Source organism: Polyodon spathula, chromosome 12 (genome assembly GCF_017654505.1).
Source record: "Polyodon spathula isolate WHYD16114869_AA chromosome 12, ASM1765450v1, whole genome shotgun sequence".
In the NCBI taxonomy this organism is placed as follows: domain Eukaryota; kingdom Metazoa; phylum Chordata; class Actinopteri; order Acipenseriformes; family Polyodontidae; genus Polyodon; species Polyodon spathula.
Window position 1 is genome coordinate 12230826 of NC_054545.1, and position 22440 is coordinate 12253265.

At 37.0% G+C, this 22440-nt stretch overlaps 1 protein-coding gene across 1 annotated transcript; it reads left to right on the forward strand.

Annotated features, from left to right (window-relative positions):
- Positions 1 to 1719: 1719 nt before the first annotated feature.
- Positions 1720 to 21091, forward strand: LOC121325007 (thyroid receptor-interacting protein 11-like). The gene is made up of 21 exons (XM_041267291.1): positions 1720 to 2345; positions 3878 to 3939; positions 4064 to 4174; positions 5556 to 5831; positions 6702 to 6770; positions 7139 to 7304; positions 7689 to 8033; positions 8144 to 8184; positions 8721 to 8813; positions 9025 to 9243; positions 9635 to 12673; positions 12829 to 12969; positions 13237 to 13430; positions 13803 to 13966; positions 14123 to 14226; positions 14972 to 15071; positions 15658 to 15739; positions 16049 to 16163; positions 17021 to 17137; positions 17280 to 17415; positions 17750 to 21091. The coding sequence occupies exons 1-21, from the start codon at positions 2207 to 2209 to the stop codon at positions 17962 to 17964; spliced, it is 5928 nt and encodes a 1975-aa protein (XP_041123225.1). The 5' UTR covers positions 1720 to 2206; the 3' UTR covers positions 17965 to 21091.
- Positions 21092 to 22440: the final 1349 nt, after the last annotated feature.

The window sequence follows — 22440 nt, forward strand, 5'->3', positions numbered from 1 at the left end:
ACTTCACCCCAGCTGCCGTTTGCCATTCTTTTTGTAGGTCACTTGATGTCATCCTACGGTTGCTGAGTGACATTCGAATGAGTTGGCGGTCATCCTGGTCAGTGGAGAGTCGTTTTCGCCCTCTGTCGGTCTGTAGCTTTGTTGTCCCCAATGTGTGCTGCTTGACCTTGTTCTTATGAACCGCCGTCTTTGAAATTTTAAGGATGGAAGCAACCCAACGCTCACTGTATCCCTCTGCCAGTAAAGCCAGAATTGAACCCTTCTTTTCCTCACTCAAAACTTTCCTTTTCAACTCTTTGGGCATGGTCAATAGTTATTTTTTGATTCCAATTACTTTTGAGGTACTACTAGCACTGTTTTGCCATCCAGCTGGTCCTATTGCAAGAGGATAGTGATGACCACAGGAGTGGTTTTTATACTTTTCCTCATTAAATAAGATTTGGTTCAGGTGATCCCCTAATCAGTACCTCATTCAGTAGAATGAGGTGTGCCTGTGTTGGAATTCAACAGACACTGGAATGGAATGGCTGCCATACCTGTAGAGATGCTGATTTAAGAAAAATTTGCAGTGGTCTCTCAATTTTTTCCAGAGCTATATATATATATATATATATATATATATATATATGTGTGTGTGTGTGTGTGTGTCAAAATTCATAATAATAAACAAAGTGGCGTATTAGGGAGCTAACAAAAAGGGTGACTCCAAACTTTAAATGCAAATACTCAATGTTAATGAAAAGGAAACTTAGTTTAACTCACATTGCAATATTCTGGTTAATACACAGTATATACAATGCCCCTCATCTTGGATGCTATTTAAACACTACTGTATGCTCATGAGCATTCAAGCTGTGCGGAGATGCTAGCATCCAAGGCTGTTTACTGTATGGAAGAGTGAGTAAACAACGATTGTACTGCAAGCCTGAGTCGATGCTCGGGATCATGGTGGCAAAACAAAATGCCTCTTCAGACTTGTAAGGTATAAGTTCACAATTCCAAATGATATTTACTTTAACGATGCTAGAAATGGCGAATGCGTGCACTGTATTTACTCAGTACTTGCACGTGGTGTTGTATATATTACTATTTATCTCAACAAATCAGTGTATGGTCCCTGCGGCATTGACAAAAGCAGATCACAGGCAAGGTTCATAATCATACACATTAATTTGGCTTTAGCATGTGTTTATTCGGCTGACAGATGCCATTTCCAAATGCTTCTCCATACATTATTGTTTAATAAATTGACAAAAAGTAATTATTTTCAACAGAATGCTAATTATTCACATGAACTTGTCATTATCATGACTTGATCTGCAAACTATGAGGACAGAAGTAGCATAAATAAATGGAAGACATTTTTCTTAAAGCCTTCCAAACAGTATTCATGGTAGACCAAGAACTTAACTCATAGTTTGTCAGAAATAAGAAAAAAATGATTTATCAAATGCTTCCCCATTAAACCACAACTTACATTTCTGTCATGAAGGCTTTTACTCCAGTAGAAGGGAGGCTGCTTTTTTCGGGGGAGAAATACAAAAAAAAAGTCTAATATTTCAACCAAAAAGAGAGAGAAAAAATAATTCGTATGGTTTCAGTTTTGCAGACTGTAACAAAACTTCACTACAGCGTATTTTGAAATAGAAATCTTCCAGTTCACTTGTTGGTCCGCCAGCATCCCATGATGCTGCTGTGTTGCTGTCCACGTACCACACAGAGAGCAGTGTGGACATGGCTGTCGTCGAGTTGGCAGGGGAAAACAGCTGTACACACTGACATAAAAACAATAACACTGGGGATTGAAAACCTGTCGCTTAATATTTGAAATTGTTGACATTTCTATTGGACTGCCTGAACCTGTCAATGTTTTGTTTGTTTTCGAGAAACTAGCTGTTCCTTTCCCCGGTCGGTCAAGTTTAACAAAGCCTCGGGTTTTCTTGCAGGAATTAACCGAAAATCTCAAACTCCAAGCCGCCTCGGTAACACGGTGTAATACCCGGCTTAAAATCGTATCAAGTTCTTCAACAAAGCGCAATCGAATAGTTTGGTTGGTTATTGTGTTTTTTAGGTGTTTTTTTTTTTTTTTTTTTTTTGACGCTGTTGACGTTTTATATTGACAGTACATTAATATTTAAGTAAAAGCATTTATGAGGACACTACCCGGTTATTTATAGGTCGTGGTCTCGACTCTCCCGTTACAGAAATGGCTTCTTGGCTTGGTGGGATCGGTACGGGGCTTGGACAGTCTCTAGGGCAGGTTGGTGGGAGTCTGTCAACGTTTACCGGCCAGATCTCTAGCTTTACCAAAGACATTCTCCTAGAGGGTACAGAAGAAGTTGGGGGTATGTATTTCTGTTTGTCTGCTTAAGAAAATATTCTTAAAGCCTTGAAGAAATCTCATAGCAATACAGTGTAAATATTGTAAACTGTATGCAAAATGTTCATATAGTGCAGGACCAACTGCGATGTGCACATGATGGCACATATGGATGCACAGTCAAGTACAATACTAACAGAAAACAGAACCTCTAACGGGACTTAATGGAAAGACATGCGTTTGACCGTAATGTTAAAATAACAAACTTGTAGATTTAAAGACTATATTCCAGTTGAAAACATGCTTTATTTAAAGAAACATATATAGTGTGTGCTGTAGTGTGACTTAAATATATGAATACCCCTAAACAAAAATGTACTCAGAAAATAAAGACCTGAGCTTTTTAATTAATTAATAACTAGCCTTCTGGTAACTAATACTATGGAGTATACACAGGTGATGCAGCTGTAACTGAAAACCAATAAACCTGGAATGCCATTAAGTAACCTGAAGTACAGAAGTTCTTTTTTGTGGTATAATGGTGTGTATTCATAGGCATTCATACTTTAATGCTTCAAACAGATTAGCTGTTCCAATATGAGCACTTCCCCAAGGGCATATGAGCTACACTGAAAATATATTAGAGGAAGTAACCTATCTGTAACACAGACTTAGCTGATAGAGTAAACGTTGTCTGTCTGATTAAGATCAAGCTGCCTTGTAGAGAACTTTGATCTTCCAAATATTCAGTGAGTCATGAGAGTGTTCTCAGTGACTGGGGCAGCAGGTTCAAGTAATCATGTACTTTTTTGGGTGGTAATTTGTTATAGGTCTGCCTTGAGAATACACAGATCTAATATAATTTAGGCCTACTGCATTGACTGTTACTCATAACCCATCAAACATACTTTTTTTTTATTTTTTATTCCACTCATTGTGCACTGTTCATGTTATTTTGCTTCTCAGGGAATTATGTTATTTGGTAGGGCAAGCAGGGTGGTGTTATCTTTGTTTGCTGTACTGTAAATGTGGATGATCTGTGGGATTATCCAGTTATGTACTGCAATGCTTATATTAGCAAGGTCAAGATAATGCACTTGGCAACTGCATGATAATGGCTGAGTCTACTCTGAAATAAACTTCCACTTTCTTCTTTGTGGAATGTGTAGTATTTTAAACCAGCTGGTAAAACCAGGGCTGGGCAGCATGTTTTACATATATATTGAGCTCTTAATGCAGTTGTTTGCCTATCCTGCTTTTAGGACACTACACAATACTTCAATGCACAAACAAATTGATGCGCACTCAAGATTTAGTTAGTTTGGATTGTAGTGATATTACCAACATATCAATAAAAAAGCAGCGTTCATGTTAAAAAAAAAAAAAAAAAAAAAAAAAGGGGGGGGGGGGGGGTAATTTTTCAACAATGTTGTGACCTAGTTTTAACAGCATTACATCTCTTAGCATTATGCAACTAATACATTTTTGTCTATTGACATTTTTGGACAATCTGTTTATCAGACATCTTAATTGGCTAAATATTTTTTCTTTCCACAGATGCTGCCACTGAACTGCAGCATAAAGAGCTGGAAGCAGCCTATATCGCACAGAAGTCAGAGGTCAGTGTAAAATTAGATTATTTCTACATGTAAACTTCCTACTAGTTCATATCACAGCTGCAGGCAACTGTCATTTGTGTTTTATACATTATCTGATTAGTTTGTACTATCTTTTTTTCCCTAGTATGAACGATTGAAAAAAATCCACATGGAGCTAGAGGAGAAGCACGAAGCTGCAGAAATCCAGATAAAACAACAGTCTTCTGAGTACAGGGGTCAATTACAGCAGAAAGAGGTATTTCTTTACAACCCAGGCACAGGACATGACAGTGAACTGTATTTGTTTTAGGTAAAATCGCTTGGCAACTTTGAACTTTTCAAAATTTAGATATTGTTTGTTTTCTCTACCTGCTAAATTTCATTGATCTATGAAGGACTTTTTCAAAAAAGCAGCGGCTCAAAATGTATAGGTCCAACCCGCTTCTGACCTGGACCTGCAACCCGCTGCAACAACATCTTCTTACCCGCGACGCGACCCAGACACGCAAGTGTTTGTTCTTTATTTACTGTGGGCATCCAACTGACTCTCTCACGCTCCCATATTCACACACATATATCTCTACCATTCTCCATGGATTGAGTTTACACAATAGGCTATACAGCATGGTAGCTTTCTCTAGTGGTCTGCATATATTTTAACATTGTAACATATTAACTATCACTACTATAAAATTCCTGTCCCTTTCATGCCACCAGTTGAAAGAGAGCTACACCTGTACTTTCGCAGAGATGATGTACCAGTTTTGTGGCCGTTTACAAAAACATACTGATAGGTTTTACAAACAACAAATCCAGTCACATGTTCATTTTTTTCATTTGCTGTGATTCCAAAATAATTCCACACTTCTAATTTACCTCTCGCGCTATTGTCCACTACATGATAGAAACCCAGCGCTATCTTTTCATCTCGTTCACAAACTTTTTTAATATCACCAAGCAGACATGATTAATAGATCTAGAACAACACTGCTTAGTCAGCTGACTCCTTCCTAATTACCTCCTGCTTTAGTGCAGGAAATACTGGTGCATTTACCTTCTAATACGTTATTTGGGAAAGGGTTACAGACGAGTATGCTGAAAGGAGAGAAAACGTTTTTGGTGATTCAAATTCAGAAAAATGTTATTTTGGACCCCAACCGCAAACCGCAAAAAAGTTCACATTTTGACCTGAACCCGATTGCTTTTGCAAGTCACCCGCAGGCAGTGCGGGTACCCAACTCGATGCAGTACTCTAGCTCAGAATGGCCACTTAACTTTACAGTGACCTCATTCAGTATACAAATCAAATTTTCAAAAGTTATATAGCAATCTGCAGCTAAAAAGTCAGTTAGGAAATTACAGTTGTTTTAAAAGTTGGCAAAGGTTTAGCACACATTGTTGGTGAGGGGTAATATTTTATTGCTTAAATTAATTTTGAATCCCAGTAACAGCATGAGTTTGAACCCCACTCACATTTGCAGTCAGCTCTAGTATGGTGTTTGATTTTTTTTTTTTTTTTTCCTTCTCTAGAAGGATGAAGACCAGACTTATGAAGTAATTGAATTCTGTGAACAGAATAAAAATTGGTCATTGATACTAAATATGTATATATATATTTTTTTTTAATTTGCTTTTAGGTGGAGATAAGCCACCTGAAAGCCAGGCAGAATACCCTGCAGGATCAGCTGCACAAACTGCAGACAGTTGCACAGTCTGCTCAAGGCGATGCTGCCATATTGTCTGCCACCTCCACATCCACCTCCTTTCTTTCTAGTGATAGACCTCATCCAAGCTTTCAGGGCGATGACATGGACTTTGGAGATGTGATCTGGTCTCAGCAGGAGATCAACCGCCTGTCCAATGAGGTGTCCAAACTCCAGGCAGAAGTCTCTCACTGGAGGACTCTGTCACAGGTCAGTTTTACCATTTTCTTTGTAATGTCACATGAAATGTGTTCTCTATTATGGGCATTTATTGATTTAAAGGCGATTTGTATGCTACTTATATTCTATATAGTCTCTCCTCTAACTTTAACCCTTTGTGGTACTATGTCGGACCAATTTTCCCTTTCCATCAAAAAGACGTAAAACACGGGTCTATAGTTGTTTTTTCTCCGGGAATAAGCAGAGAAAACCTTTCAATGGCCAAGTGAGACTGATAGGATGAACTACAGAGATAACACAGACATAACAAAGGGGGTAGCTGCTTTTGCATCCTGCGCTCAAAGAATACCACAGACATTTGCAGAGCTTTTTGAGATGTTATAGTAATAAAATAATGACTTGGATTGCATTATTGAGGAGTTTGGTGATAAAATGAATTATCAGGAGAGGATTTATCAGTATGCACGTCTAGAAAGAGGTATGTAAAAAATACAGCGAACAAGTGGTGGGGTTTGGCTGGAGATACAGTACTGAGTGTCCTTTTGCAATTCAATGCCTTTTAAACCTGTTCTACTCTGAAAAAAAGTTGAACAGTGCATGTAAAAAAACAGCGCGTGTGAAAATAAATTGGACCTGATGCGCCTGACAAGCACTGAATAAATGGACTGCAAAGGGTTAAAATTCTTAAGTGAAAGTAATAAAAAAATAGTGCTCTGCATGCTAACAGCAAAGGGCAACATCAAACACATACTATTTGTTTGAGCCAAATTTCTAGGTTTTTACAAACCTGGTAAATCTAGTGCCAAGTCTTAGTATTAAGTAGTTTGTCGATGTAACAAAAGTGAGATTTGAATTTTGTTATGTCATTTGTAACACCAAACTTTTCAATATTTGATTTAGACATCTAAAACTGAAGGGGCAGTCAGTACTAACCAGGGTGAGATCTACAAGCTGCAAAAAACTATTAAGGTAAGAGACACATGCAGTTTATTTGAGATGCTTATGAAATACTTTTTTTTTTTTTTTTTTTATCATCATCACCTTCCAAGTAAATGTATTGTGGCAACCCATTGTGCCAATTCCACCCCATACTTTTCCAATATCTAGCCTGAGTTTGTCTGATTTGACACCATCAGCCAATTCATAGCTCTATCCCAGCATTTAGGACCCTTTTTGAAGCAGGTTGAAACAAAATTTTCAGAGGAACAAAATTATTGTATAAAACTAGAAAGATAAATATTGCAATTATTTGATGCCTCTCAGAATATTTGTGTAATCGGTCCCTTAGTGATTTCAACCACACAAATACCTTTTATGTATTTATTTTATTATACCAGGAGTTAAAAGAAACTATGAGTCGGGAAATTGATGAACACCAGCATGAGCTCTCAGCATTGCAAGATGCACACAGGCATAAACTGGCAGAGATTACATGCCGGCATCGGGACGAACTTGCCGAGTATGAAGAGAGAATTGAAGAGTTGGAGGAGCAGTTACAGCCAGGTGAAAACAAAACTTTCAATTACATTTTTAATGCCATGTTTCCATCAACCACATGGGAACAAGATGAAAGTTGTTTTAATAGAGCTTAATTACTGTCATGGAAATTGCAGTAGAAGCGATCGTTAACCTTCAAACTAATGAAAAATCTGCAATAGTAGTCAGGAAAGCTGGTAAAAACATTTATAAATTGGAATTATAGGCAAGCTTTTAATGCTGTACTAATTAATAATTCTGTCTTCAAATTGCAACCATGACATTCTACAATTTAAAGCCTTGTAAGACAAATGTGATTTGTTTATTTTTTATCTGCCTTTTTGTGTTGAACTGTTGAGCTTGCCATCTAGAGAGAACCTGTGCATCTCTTAATGCCTTATCAATTTTCAGGTGGCTCCAGCGCAGGGACCCCAGAACATTTCAAAGCCTCAGTGCAGCAGCAGACCATTCGTGCTATGGAGATTGAACCGACTTCCAGAAAACACAGCACAGAAGAACTGGAGCACAAGATAAAAGAGATGACTGAAAGCCTCATCACTGCTGAGCAGGAGCGTGTCACCTTGCTTCAAGAAAAGGAAAATGCTCAGGCTGAGACAGATACATTAATGCAGACTTACAAAAGACTGCAGAACACTGTAGATGAGCTTCAGACCAGAGTGGATGATCAAACAGAAAAATCTATGCAAATATCACATCTGGAAAATGAGATTATCGGCTTGAGAAAAGCATTAGTAGGTAGGACGTCTGTGATAGTTGTTTGGTTATTTTATTTTTTATTTTAAATCATTTTTAAAATGTACAACAAGTTGCATAAAACATTTTTATATATAATTATTATTTTGCAGATGCAGAAAAGGAAATAACAAGGCTGAAAAATCAAAATCAGGTAGAAATATATATTTTTTTGCATGACATGTTTAGTAAGAGAAACATTCACTAATACTGTAGCTTGCATCTCTGCAGTGGTTTTGGAGTTGAACTTTGCAAGGGTGAATTTTGCCAAGCAAGAATGTTGACCTGTCTTGAACATTTAGCCATGACACCAGTAAACACCTGCTCTTTTTTTTTTCTCTCATTTTTCTGGAAAAAAAAATTGTATTTTTGAATTCCACAGAGAGTAGACAAGTCTTTATTTTTGTGGCTTTGCTAGCAGCTCTACTACTTGCAGTACCTGGATGTCTGTCTAAACATTGAATAGGTCAAACATAACTTTTTCTGGGTTATGACGATGTCAGAATTCAAGTTTATAACAGTGAAAATGGGTTTGATTTATTAGGCTGTTAAACATCCTTTTAAGTTCTGAATCTGTAAATAACTCTTTGGAGAATCCATTTGTCAAACAAAAATAAATATGTTTGTTTTTTTTTAAAACCATCTCTTAAACTGTAAAAATATGTACACTATTTCATTTATTTTTTTCAGTCAAAAGCTGAAGTAGAACATGCAGACATTTCAGAATTGAATACAATAATTAAGACCTTGAAGGAAGAAAAAGAACAGATAGAAAAAGAAAAGGTATGTGCTGTCAAAAAACTAGTACTAGTGTTTTTAAAAGTTGTGTAATACTGTAGTTGTGGGATTTTAAATATAAAAAACTGACTGTATATTACAATTTTAACACCAATAGTATGCTATATTATAAGTAGTTATCTTGTCTATAAATTATATTTCTTAATGTTTTATACAGAAATGTGGTGTTCTTTTTTTTTTTTTTTTTTTTTTTAAGACAATTCTGCAGGAACATCTTGAAAACATAAAACCTCAGCAAACGGTTGAGGACAATACTGGAATTAATGAAGAACTTAGATCAAAGTTATTGGAAGTGAAAGAACTGAGTGAAAAACTGCAAGAAAAAGAAAGACTGTTGGCAGACTGCACCATGGAAAGGGACACACTGATGGCAGAAGTAGAAGAATTAGACAAACAAAACCAAGAGGCAACTCTGGTAAGTTGCATACAACTTCAAGGTAAAGTTTTAAAAGCTAGGTCATTGATTTCTGCAGTTAGGAATTAAGAATACTGGTGTCTGGAATTCTTTTATATGTTTGTTTTTAGTGTTAAAAAGGCATGTCCTGAGGACTCATCTGTGTCCCCCAAATCATGCTTGATAACCCATATAAACATTAGAGAATATTCTTATCAAGCATGGAAATCAGAACTACTCTTCAAGTAATGTATGTGGCTTATCATTGGTATGCTTGCTTTAGAAAGACATGTAACTGTGTATGATTAGCAATAAATTGTTTTGTTACATATGACAGTTAGTGATCCTGAGCTAGATGTAAGGGTTCATTTTTTTAGAATTGTTTCACAGCTGAACTGTTTTAATATTTCAGCACCTGATTTCAATCAAGGATCAGCTGTTGCAACAACGTAAAGAGGCAGATATCACCATAGATCGATTACAATTGGAACTGGAGAGCACTAGAAAGGATCTGGTCAAACGTGAGTCACAACACAAGACAATGCAAAGGGAGATAGAGTCACAGCGTGAAAAACTGAGCCAGAGTGCATTTACCCTCAATGATATGCACATGAGTAAACAGCAAGTCCAGGAAACCATGAAGGACCTCAAACAGCAACTGGGGAAAGCTCAAGAGCGCAGCGCAAATTTTAAGAAGGAGAACACTGAGCTGAAGGAACAGCTGCAGAAAACTGAAGAGGAGCTTTCTGCAGCCAAGCTGGAGTTATCAAAGTCTGGTGACAGCACTTCAGACAGTGGGCAGCAGGAGGAGCTACTTGAACAAAAGGAAAGAGAAATTTCTAAATTGAGGCGAGAAATTTCAGAAAGCAAAAACTTGCATGAAAAAGTACTGGCTACAAATTATGAGCTCAAAATGGAAGTTAAAAAGTTGCAAGTAGATTACATGAATGTTAAGGGGAGTCTAGAAGTTGTGAATCAGCAGCTTAGAGATGCACAATCTGTTAAAGACAAGGTCACCATGGAAAAAGACACTAGGCTGGAAGCTTTAAGAATGGAAAAGGTACAATTGGAAACTGAACTGAACCAGACTGAAAAGAGGTTAATGGAACAGGCTAAACAATATCGGCAAACTATTGAGGAGCTTACAAAGGCACGGAACATGGATGCCTCTGCCTTGCAAACAGAGCATGAGCGCCTGGTTAAATTAAACCAGCAAAAGGACTTTGAGATATCCGAGCTAAAACAAAGCATTGAGCAAGTGGAAGCTGACCACCAAGAAACTAAAGAGATGCTGACATCTAGCTTATCTGGACAGAAACAGCTGACAGAGTTAATCAAAGAGAAGGATGTGTTTATGGAAAAGTTTAAAGAAAGGGTGACAGAATCTCAAAAGGAACTGGAGAGGTATGCCAAGGCAACTAAAGAATGTCAGGTCCTTAAGCATGCCCTTGAAGAAAAAGATACGCAGCTTGGTGTGATGAAAGAAGAAAACAGTCATCTCAAAGAGGAAATCGATCGTCTGAAGGACCAGCAGAGTAGACCCCAACCCATTGCTGAGCCCAAAACTCTGGATATAATAACAGAACTGGAGACTGAGATCGCACAACTCAAAACAAAAAAGGATGGCTTAGAAGATGAGATAACGGATCTAAAGAAGATAATGATGGAGCAAAAAGGAAGCTTTCAGGATTCCTTGCAGGAACAAGAAAGGGAGCTGGATCAGGCCAAAACCATGACTTTTACATATGAGAAACTCATTTTGGAGAAAGATAAGGAGATTGTTAGCCTTCAGGAGTCCATAGATCAGATCAAGATGCAGTTTCAGAGGGAAATGCAAGTAATCCACACTGATTCAGTTATTCTGCAGGAAGATAAGAGCGAGTCATTGAACCGGGAGAATGGGAATGAGAAACATGATTTGTCCAAAGTTGAGATTGACAGACTGGTCAATGGGATGAAGGAAAAAGAAATAGAGATGAATCTTCTTAATGAGAAGAACTTGTTCTTGACCAAACAATTGGATCAGCTGGTTGTCTCAAAAGATGAAATTGGTAAACTTACTTTGATCGTCCAGCAGAAGGACTTGGAGATACAAGCTCTTCGTGCAAGGGTCACCTCTGGAACCTACATGCAAGATGGTGTCTATCTGCAACAACAGATACAAGCTTATGCAATAGAAAGAGAACAAGTTTTGGCAGTGTTGAATGAGAAGACTAGAGAGAACAGTCAGCTGAAGTCTGAATATCATAGACTCATGGACATTGTAGCTGCCAAAGAAACTACCCTTCTGAAGCTCCAAGAAGAAAATCAGAAGATGTCTAGCATGAATGATATTGGAAGCCAAGACATGGTGCGAGAGACTATCCAAAACCTTTCAAGAATCATCAGGGAAAAAGACATTGAGATAGATGCCTTGACACAGAAATGCCAAACCTTGTTGGCAGTCCTTCAAACGTCCAATAGCAGTCCGGGCAGCGAATCAAGTGGTGTGAGTAGTAATCAGTTTGAAGAGCTTCTCCAGGAACGGGACAACTTAAAGCAGCAGGTGAAGAAGATGGAGGAATGGAAGCAGCAGGTTATTACCACCGTCAAGAACATGCAGCATGAGTCGGCTCAGCTCCAGGAAGAGCTTATCAAACTACAAAGCCAGGTCTCATCCGAAAACGACTGCAACTCTAAACTGTCTGTCCATTATAACAGCTTGATCCAGGGTTATGAACAGAAGGAGAAGCAGCTAGGTAGTCTAAGTCAGGAGCTTGCTCAGGTTCAGCAAAGTATCAGTCAGCTTAGTAGCACCAAGGACTTCCTAGTTGAAAAACTAGGCCTAAATCTAGAAGTGCACATTCCAGAAGTAATAACTCCTTTAATGACAGCTACTCCATCCGAAGGTACAATTCTGGAAGAGAATGAAGGACAGGTAAAAAGGCTGCATCTTGAGCTGGAACATTTGAGGAAAGTTATAGAGGAGAAAGATACAGCTATAAGGACGCTTAAAGAAAATAATCATCGGTTGTCTAACTCTTTGGCTTCTGCATCCGAGAGTGAAAAAAAAGGACAAGCAGCAGCAGCATCTGAGATCAAGCAGACAAAGGATAGACTCGATGTTCTTCAGAAATCTCTAAGAGAAAAAGATCTTCTTATCAAATCCAAAGGTGACCAGCTGAACCCTTTGACTGAAAGTCTGAGAAACAAAGAAAATGACAATGAAGTGCTGAAACAAGCAGTGACCAATCTCAAAGAAAGAACATTGATTTTGGAAATGGACATTCACAAGCTAAAAGAGGAGAATGACCAAATAATGGTGAAGTCCAGAGAGAAAGAGACTGAGTTCAGAGCCTTGCAGGAGACAAACATGCAGTTTTCCATGCTTTTGAGGGAGAAAGAGTTTGAGTCAAATTCCATGAGGGAAAAGGCATCTGCCTTGGAGAAAATGCTGAAGGAAAGGGAGCAGGTTAGTAGCTTTAAACTATAGATTTTGGGAACATTTCACTTTCATTCACTACTTGAATAACCTGTTTCATTCAGTTTAAAATCCGAATTCCTTCATAAAACATTAGCTTTGCTCTGAATATTTGTTTTAATAAACCCTGTGCAATCTCTTAACAGGGTAAATCGGGTGAATTAAACCAGTTGTTGAATGAGGTAAAGTCAATGCACGAAAAGGCAGTCAAATTCCAAAAAGAGAGAGACCAGATGATGCTAGCTCTAAAGCAGAAGCAGATGGAAACAAGTGCTATTCAGAATGAGGTAAATATTTTTCATAATTATTGTAAACCAAATCAGATACCTTGTGACCAGAATATAGATCAGCATGCCTAACTGATTATTCTCTATGGAAACTTTTCAGTGCCCAAGACTAACACCCTTGTTATCTTATAGTATTTACCAACTTTACCAATGACTAAAGTCAGCATTTTTGCTGAAACTGAGTATGTGATACACACATTTATACGGATTTGAATAGAAGTAAAGGTTTAACAAGCTGAGCATCAAAGGCATGAACTGTGATTTCAGTTGCAGCACTTGCGTGACAAGGAGCAGCGGCTAGCACAGGAGCTGGATCGTCTGCGTAATCACCTGATCGAGATGGAGGATTCATACACCCGGGAAGCTGTTGCTGCAGGGGACCGAGAGACAGAATTGAGGAGAAAGGTCACAGTCCTACAAGAAAAGCTAGACTTCTCCTCCAGTGCTGTGGAAAGTGCAAGGTATATATATATACAGCTGTAGCAAACAAACCTGTTTGGCACTGTTTATTGTTTTCTCACTCAATTCTGAAGAGATACGTGCAGGTTGGTAGCGACCAAATTCAATAAAACAATTAATGGTAATGTATTGATTTGTCAAATTTGGTCTGTTGTCAAGGTTTTGAAAAGTTACCATCATGCTGGTAACTTAAAAGGTGCACAAAGAGAGCTTTATATATTGAAATATATTGAAAAATAGAATATGGAAGAAAATAAAGTATTTGTTGGAAAGGAAAACAAGAAGACTATTAGATATATACAGTTGATTTTTTTGGTGTGCGTGCAAATATTAGTCTCTTTATGCTGTATTTTTTATGTTTTATTTTATTTTAGCAACCAAGCAAGTATGCAAGTGGAATCATTACAGGAGCAATTGAACACTGTTGTGCGTCAGAGAGATGAAACCTTAATACAACTGAACATGTCACAAGAGCAAGTGAAACAGTATGCAGTGTCACTCTCCAACCTGCAGATGGTGCTAGAACAATTCCAACAAGGTGACTCAAGACAAGAGATGGCAGATGTGCTTCCCAATATTGGGAAAACAAACTTATAAACCTATGGTATCATCGTAAAACTAGAATTGATGCGTTTTATCATGTCAATTTAAATACAAATATGAACAAATAATTGAGTCTTGTTTTTTATTCTAGAGGAGAAAGCAATGTATTCAGCAGAACTGGAGAAGCACAAGAAGGAAAAGGCAGAGTGGAAGAGGAAAGCAGAAAAACTGGAGAACAGAGTGTCAAGCCTGCAGGTATGTTCTCTTCAGATGCCTGAGGAAAAATCCATAGCAATACGTAGCAATGTGCACAGTTAACTGAACCAGGCAAAAAGCCTCTGCGTTGAAATGATTTTCCACTTCCCAATAAAATGTTATAGGAAATAAAAGGGTGATCAAATATTGAACCAAACATAGTAAAAAGAACCACACTTCTATTGAACATTTTTTTTATAATAAATGTTTTTAACGTACTTGTTCTGACATGTTAGATATGTGGCTATGGTCATAACTATGTAAAGCACTTCCACAGCTGGGTTTTGTTAGAGCATTTTACAGCACTGGAGAATTGACGTCCATTGCATCCACCACTTACTTTTTTTTTGGTTTAATCCTGTGATAACCAAGGATAAGTAGTTGATTCAATCCAAGGTGATTCTCCAGTGCTGTAAAATGCTCTAAAATCTATCTGTGGTTTACCCCAGTGGGGTATGGGTTGATCAAACCAACCCCTTAGCCTGCCATAATTGCCTTTTTTATCGTAACGTCTTCTAGCTGAAGCATAAATAATCTTGATGTATTTGAGTCATTATCATACTGAAATATTCTTAACATGTGGCTGTTTGGAATCAGTTCAGTTTGGCAAAATGGTCTACTTTTTCTTTTCTTTAGTTCAGACAACTTTCATGGAATCGTTACTACAGAATATTTATTATTTTGCCTTTCTTGTCAACAATCAAGACATACTGTATTTTCAAATATCTTCTCTCCCAACTCTTAGACGAATCTGGATGAAGCCACTACAGCCCTGGAGTCTGCATCAAGACTGACTGATCAGCTGGACCTGAAAGAAGAGCAAATTGAGGAATTAAATAGACAAGGTGAGGTGCTACGTCTCTGAAACACAGGCCTCCAGTCTGGTTGATAATGCTTAATTATAATGATTAATGATAATGGTTAACAGAGTAGGCACCTGTAGGTATAATTCAAACCTGGCTTTGGTGTGCTGGAAAGTTGTTGCCTGAGGCACCAAAAACCTTTGCTTTTGATACAATGCTTTTACTGTTAACGTACAACAATTTCACAGGCTGTACTAAATTACAACCTCTGATTTAATTAACTCCAGATAAATTCCTAGACATGATCTCGCTGGCCAGTAGTATTAATTTATGTTCTTACTATTCTTGACGCAAAAGACCATGGAATGCCAGACATGTATTTTTTATAATTCTGCCTTAAATGGTTAAAGACATGTGATGTTTGGATGTCTGGGTTATTCGTATCAAAAGCCGGGCTCATAGACTAGAAACTTGCTGGCTTTGGCAGCCTTTTATGAAAATTTGTCAATCCATTAATGCATATTTATATTAATAATGAGAAACATTTGAATTTGATTTGAATGGAATGTTAATGGATGCTAACAATGTTTAACTAATGTATGGGAAACATACTGTGTTTGTTATATAGTGGGCCTTAGACAGGAGATGCTGGAAGATGCTCAGAATAAGCTTATGAATCTTGTGAACAGTACTGAAGGGAAAGTAGACAAGTAAGTACAGAATTTACTCCTAAAATTCATTCCTGAAAGCATTCATTTCACCAAAAGACAAATTAACCAAAGCCTGAATGTTACCAGGAAGCACTTTTTGTTAAATTAGTTGTCAAATAATATAAAATGCTGTAGTGAGCAAGTTGCCGGTCATTTTCACTACAAGGTGGTAACATAATGTAAAAATGAGTTACCTTTTTTACCCTCTATACTAGTTCTCTAATGGTTGCACTTAACTTGCATTACATTCTTACAGAACTTAAAAATTGTCTGCAGTTTGCTTAATCATACTTAATGCACTTTCTCTAGAGTCCTAATGAGGAACTTGTTTGTTGGTCACTTTCACACTCCAAAGAACAAGCAACAGGAGGTTCTCAGGTTAATGGGAAGTGTGCTGGGACTCAAGAAAGAAGAGATGGATGAGGTAGGATTCACAATTAAATAAATACAAAAATCTGGTTAACGGTCTCTGTCTTTCTTACAGCAGTACACTATGAGTGTGAAAGGCACCATAACAGCCATTGTTCTTCAGCATATTGTTGTTCTGTATTTATAATTCTTCTGAATTTTTTATAACTTGAACATCATTGTTGACTGTGGTTATTCAATCCATGATTGTTGAGTCATGTAAAATGTGTAAACAAGATTTGACTGAATATGTCATTTGTTTCCGATAGCTCATTGCCTTGAATGACAGCCTATTAGGGTCATGTCAAGCGCCACTAATTAGTACTAATTGTAGATGACCTTAAGTAAGATGGCATTATGTAGTCCTGTGTTATTTCTAATCTGGGTCTGTGAAACCAGATGTTAATACAGTAAAATACAATGGAAAGATGTCTGTATTAGTCGGGTCATTATATAATAGTTTGTGTATTCAGCACTGACGCGTCTTAAGATCTTTAACAGTCTCCAGTTAATTAAACCTGAATAGTACAGTACATCATTTAAAGTGATGTTTAATTATTAAATTGTACATGTGCAGAAGTAGGTAATTATTGAAGTAGTTGCTTTTTCAAGATTTTGCTGTTGGCAGAAATAGTGGAAATGTGTGCCACCTGTTTTACAGAATTTCCATGCAGCTTTAAAGAAACACAGATTTTTAAATTAGTGGTAAATTCAGTTACACCATGGCTTAAACTAGAATATTATATTTTACTGCTAGATTTTCTTGAACTATAGTTAACATTTTTCATTAATGTTTTTTGCATCACGGCAACTTCCCTGTATTCCTATAACACTGCTTATATTTCTCTGATTTTGTGGTTTGTCTTTTCAAAGCTGATGGAGGAAGGTCGTGGAGTTACTGGATGGGTGTCTAGTTGGCTTGGTGGCCGAAGTGCTCAAAGTGTCCCGAACACACCTCTGAGACCAGGGCATGCATCCGTTTTAAACAATGTGAGTTTTAACACAAGTTTTTTTGTTTTTTTGTATTGATGCCAAAGCAAGTGCTGCAGATAAAATGTTACATTTGCTTGAGTTGACAATGTAATTGCAGTTTCATGACATTCTGAAGAAAAATACTTGTTTTCTGTTCCAGTCTTTCTCCGAGTTGTTTGTAAAGTTTTTGGAAGTAGAGTCGAGGCCACCACCGAAGCTGCCTGTGTATGACATGAAGCCTTTGAGTGCACCACCACCTGGCAAGCATTCCAGCAGCACAGCAGCCAGTGCCACAGGTAAACTGCTTGGTACAGCAACACGTACCACTGAAAGTGCAAACATTAACTGTAGACAATATCAATCTCAGACCGAAAACCATACTGATAACCAGGTAGTAAAAAGTAATGATTTTAGAGTGGATTATTGTTCGGCAAAGGTAGCAGGCTGAAGGCAGTGAATGCATTGGGCAGATTCAGGTATTTTTGTTCTGTATATAACATTTTTTGTTTTTTATTTTTTATATTCCAAAGATGAAATGTATATTTTGAAATAATACAGAATCATGAGTTCATAGTTTTGATCTATAAGGCTGTTGGTAGTATAATGTTAAGTTTGTGGTAATTTCTCCAGGTCTTCCTGGAGCAAACAAAAGGATAGACTTCAATCCCTTTTTGGCCCCACGTTCAGCAGCTGTGCCACTCATGACAACAGCAGCCCCTGGAGCAGGTGGGACCGGCCATCTTCTGATGAAGCCCATCTCTGATGCCTTGCCTACATTCACACCTTTACCTGTGTCTTCTGATGGCAGTGCGGGGGCAGTGCTGAAGGACCTCCTCAAACAGTAAAGGACAACCATGCTCCCTTAAGCACTTTATAAGAGGAATGGAAACTAAAACTGGATACTTAAAACAAAAAAGGCCTTCCTTAAGTTATCACAATGCAGAGTACCTAATGCAAAATGCACCCTGTTTCCAAAAAATCATCATGCTGTGATAAGGACTTCACTTGCAAAGTAACATCCAGGTCATTGTTTGTTTAAAGGTTTTGCCCTGGTGTTTAGAGTTATATAATTCCTGGGTTCAAATCCTAGTTCAGTCACTACTTTAAACTGTAATCTCTAAGGTCTTTGCTTTTGTGTGAATAAGTTGTACTGAGCTTTACAACTGGGTACAAGCAGATTACTAACTGGAAATGATATGACCTTTAACTTGGGCTGTCTTAGCAATGTTATAGATTCGTTGTCTGTTTTTACAACTGCCCTGATTCAGTAAGACTAGTTATTTATATCTGTGATAGTATTTTTTATGTAAGTTAATATTCAGCAACATATATATGTGGGATATTTATCTTCTTTGGCACAAGGCACGTCAAAGATTTGTAAGTTATCACATCTGGTAAATTCGTACAGACACTCTATTTTAAATCCTTCTGGTGGTTTATAAGCAATTACAGCTACTTTACAAAAGGCATGTGGTATAAGCAGTAGTTAATGTTTGAAACTTGATTTGAGTATTATTACCAGATACCCAGCAATGAATTGTTAACGTAATCCTTTAAATATAAAGCACCGTTATGCCTCAACCATGATATAGTTGGAAGAATTGAAGGTATTTCCTGTTTTCAGTTGGCAGTGTTTCACAGAGCTTTAAGAATCTGGAAAAAACACACAATCCATATGAGTATTTATGAAGTATGAGCTGAAATCTGTGTGAATTGTTAGCAGCAAATTTTGAAAATGAAGAATATCGTGACCACCCCCACTAGAAAGATGTAGATACTCTAGGTATAAACATGGCCAGTGTAATTTTGTGTCTTCTGTAAATTTTGTAGTGATCAGTAAAGAAAGATTCTTCATTGTACTGCAACTAATACTAGTTACTTAAACCTGTAAGAATGCAATCTTTTATTATTTCTAAATATACTGTCCTCAGCAATGGCTTTGCTGTAGTTCAAGCAGTATCATTTTTCATTTGGCTATGTTGTGTTCAGAAGAGGTTCAAATGGCCAGGTTCTTACTTTTATCATTATTTAAAATTGTGCTAAATTGTACTCTCAATTTGTTATTCTGTTGTGGAGCTCATTTGCGGTTGTTGAGTGTTTGCTCACCAAGACACATGTGTTGCTTTGTTAAATTGTTGGTTATTTTAAAGTTAATTGATGACACTATGCTTTATCACAATTCTGCATTTATGTTCCTAAAAATTGGGTTGTTCATTTTTACTCACACTTCTATGATATTAGTGGCTGAAGGTATTAGGCAATCTTGCCACTGGAATCCTGCTTCTTAGTCTAGGTAGACATCCAGTTGCTCTTAGAAAATACTTTATTGTATATACTGAATGGTTGAGGGGAAGGAAGACCACACAAAAACAAGCATTTTTGTTGATCTTATAAAGTTAATTACAACAAACCAAAAATAAATGTATGACTGCTGATTCAGATTGCAGGCAGTCTCCTACAGGGTTTTATACATGTAAACCGTAAGTAGCTGGTCATTGAATTGTGAGTTGATTCTTGGTATTCTAGGATCCTGTTTGTTAAGCATCCAAGTGCTTTATTTCATTTTTCCAAACAATTTGATCTGATTTGACAGATTATGCTACCGGGACTGCATTAAAGACGAAAGCATGCTTTACATCTAATTTTAGTATATTATGTTAGAGTAAAATCTTATTGCCACTTAAAATACAGCAATGTTCAGAGATCACTTTGTAGTCAGTTATTCGTGAATTGTATTGACAAAGATCCACCTCTGGAATAAATGAAAACAAACTAGAATGTCCACTGCAAACCAAATCCTAACTTGATTTTTTCCAAGTGTTTATTGTCCAAATGAACACTTTGCAGAAAATGTATTTAAGCTTTGTTTTATGGAAGAAAGTAAATGCTCTTGGCACATGGCTATTCTGTCAGGTGCATTTACTAAGTTGCTTGTTTCTACCAATAATATTAAACAGAGAGTGACTGTTTGGGAAGCAGACATGATCTAAAAAAAAGTAAATGTCTGCATTAAATGTTTGCTAGATTCAAGCAGCAAATATGTATAAAGAAAATATCTTTGCATAGAAAGACAGTACATGGGGTGAGAATTAAACCTTGCCTTTAAATTGTGTGAGGTGGTATTACTGGAGGTTTTGGTAGTGCATTACGAGCAGCACAAACTTTCACTTTATTGTTTTATATCCAGTACCACAATAAATTACACGCCTTTTAGAGGAACGTGTTTGTTTTGAGATGTTCTGCACTGAAACTTCAATAACATAATTGTGCAACAAGTTTCAGAGGCTTTGGGACTTCATTCAGTTTACTCTTTGTTTCACTACAGCTGCAGTAAACTGCGCCTGACTAAGTGACCGGAAGTATACTATGTTGAAGTTGAATGTCAATAGTGGTTTACAACCCACCTTATCGGCACAATTTTACAAATAGGGCCTGTAATAAGGGCTCATGTCTGACTTGTTGATGGCGAATCAGAAAGAACAGTGATCTAGCCTTGTAAGTCTTTGTGATTCACTTTTAAATCCCAACAAAGTATTAACATCTAACTTGAATACACTCATTGCTTACTTCTGTTCACTCGTCCAGGCACAGTTCAATGCTGCTGATACAAAGAGTAGATTATAAGTGGGCAGCCTTTGAAACTCACTGTACAATAACTGGTTTCATGATATTTCAAAGAAAAATTTGAACTGACTTGAAGCAAATTGTTTTCTCTAAAAAGTGACTGATTTATTATGGTATTTTTGGCATCCAAAAATATACAATGAACAGTTCCAGTACATTTATATAGCTCCCTACTGTCAATAAGTGTTTGGTAATGTACAATATAATTATGAGAATGAATTGAACAGTGCATAATGCCATATGTAGTATGTATTAAGCTTCAGGTGTAATTATTGGGTGACGGTGTTACTGGAAAGCTGTAGGATCCTATCTATGTGTACATAAAATTAAATATTTTTTTGCACAAGATTTCTGCCCTGCATTAATCTGTTTCATTTTCTCCAAGCATTTCTCTGGTGTTTTAAATTCATCTTTAACTAAAGGTCAGTGAGCCCTCCAAGCAGTGTGGATGTTTGAAACTGATGTAGTCAATTAAACAAATGAAACTAAACAAGATTTAAAAAAAAAAATGTAACACATTGAAATAGCATCAGAATGCAAGAAAGCCCAAGAGGTCTGGGTAAAATGAAAACAGAACCTCCACTAAATGTTCTCAGCCACCTGAAGACCATAGGTTTCTCTACAGGATGCCCAATATCAATTTAATGGATCACACTTCAGTTTTAAGGATCACTTTCTAAAACCTCTATATACAGTGCTCCCCTTTATAATGCTGTAGTCTGGAGCCATTGTTAAAGAGACTGCTATTTGTGTTCCGCCTTATAATGAGAATACTAGTGTTAGTGTAATGACATTATGGCGCAAATGGAAACCATGACCGTACCGCCTTATAACCTGTTCCACAGTATAAAGGGCTGCCTTATAAAGGGGAGCACTGTATTAAGATTTTAATAATTTGTTAGTAGTGGAAAGCTTCATGTTGTGTTCTAAGTTTATTATAAAGCTGTATTGATAACCAAATGTGTATATATAACTCGCTTTAAAGCACATTGTAGATCTATTTAATACTTAATCTTGTTAAAATGTCAATGTTGAGGTTTACATTATGAATCGGCAATGCACAAGTCCCAGCACCTACATGAAATGCACAAAAAAAACTATTGATTTTAGCAGGAAGGAGACATTTTAGTCTGGGAAAACCATGATGTCATTTACTGCAACATTTTCTTCTGTCTACTGACCATCTGCATTTCATAAACATGTGCATCTCAGTTAAAATAATAGTTTATTTAACCCAAGCTATAACTTAATTAGAAGTAATTTTCTTCCTGGCAAAGGCTGGAGATTGAAAGCAACATAAGGAAAGTGAAATTATATATATATATATATTTTTTTTTAAATGAAGGCATTGGCCCCAGCTTGATTGAGCTATGAATAGTTTCACAATACGTTATATTCTCCAGGTTGATTTATTTTTTATTTTACATTTGAGTAAAATCAGTACTGGTGATACAAAAAAAGGGTCATCCTCAAACTAATTACAGGTGCGGAACAAGAAAGATTCACAGTACAACCCTTTTAATATCATGTCAAAGGTACTGTGCACAAAATGAAGACAATAACCAAAGTTGGCAATGGTACAAGTTCTGCAATATGTCAAGCACAGCGACTTTCCAGTCTGATTAGCGGCATAAAACTTGCCATTCATGTATGTGTGTTCACATCCATCTACATTCTTTTCTTATTTTTTCTACAGT

Excerpts from the sequence above, each read along its gene's own strand:
- LOC121325007 (XM_041267291.1), top strand. The coding sequence starts at position 2,207 with ATGGCTTCTTGGCTTGGTGGGATCGGTACGGGGCTTGGACAGTCTCTA. Across the intron at positions 6,771-7,138 it reads AGCTGCAAAAAACTATTAAG|GAGTTAAAAGAAACTATGAG; the intron begins GTAAGAGACACA and ends TTATTATACCAG. Across the intron at positions 12,674-12,828 it reads TGCTGAAGGAAAGGGAGCAG|GGTAAATCGGGTGAATTAAA; the intron begins GTTAGTAGCTTT and ends ATCTCTTAACAG.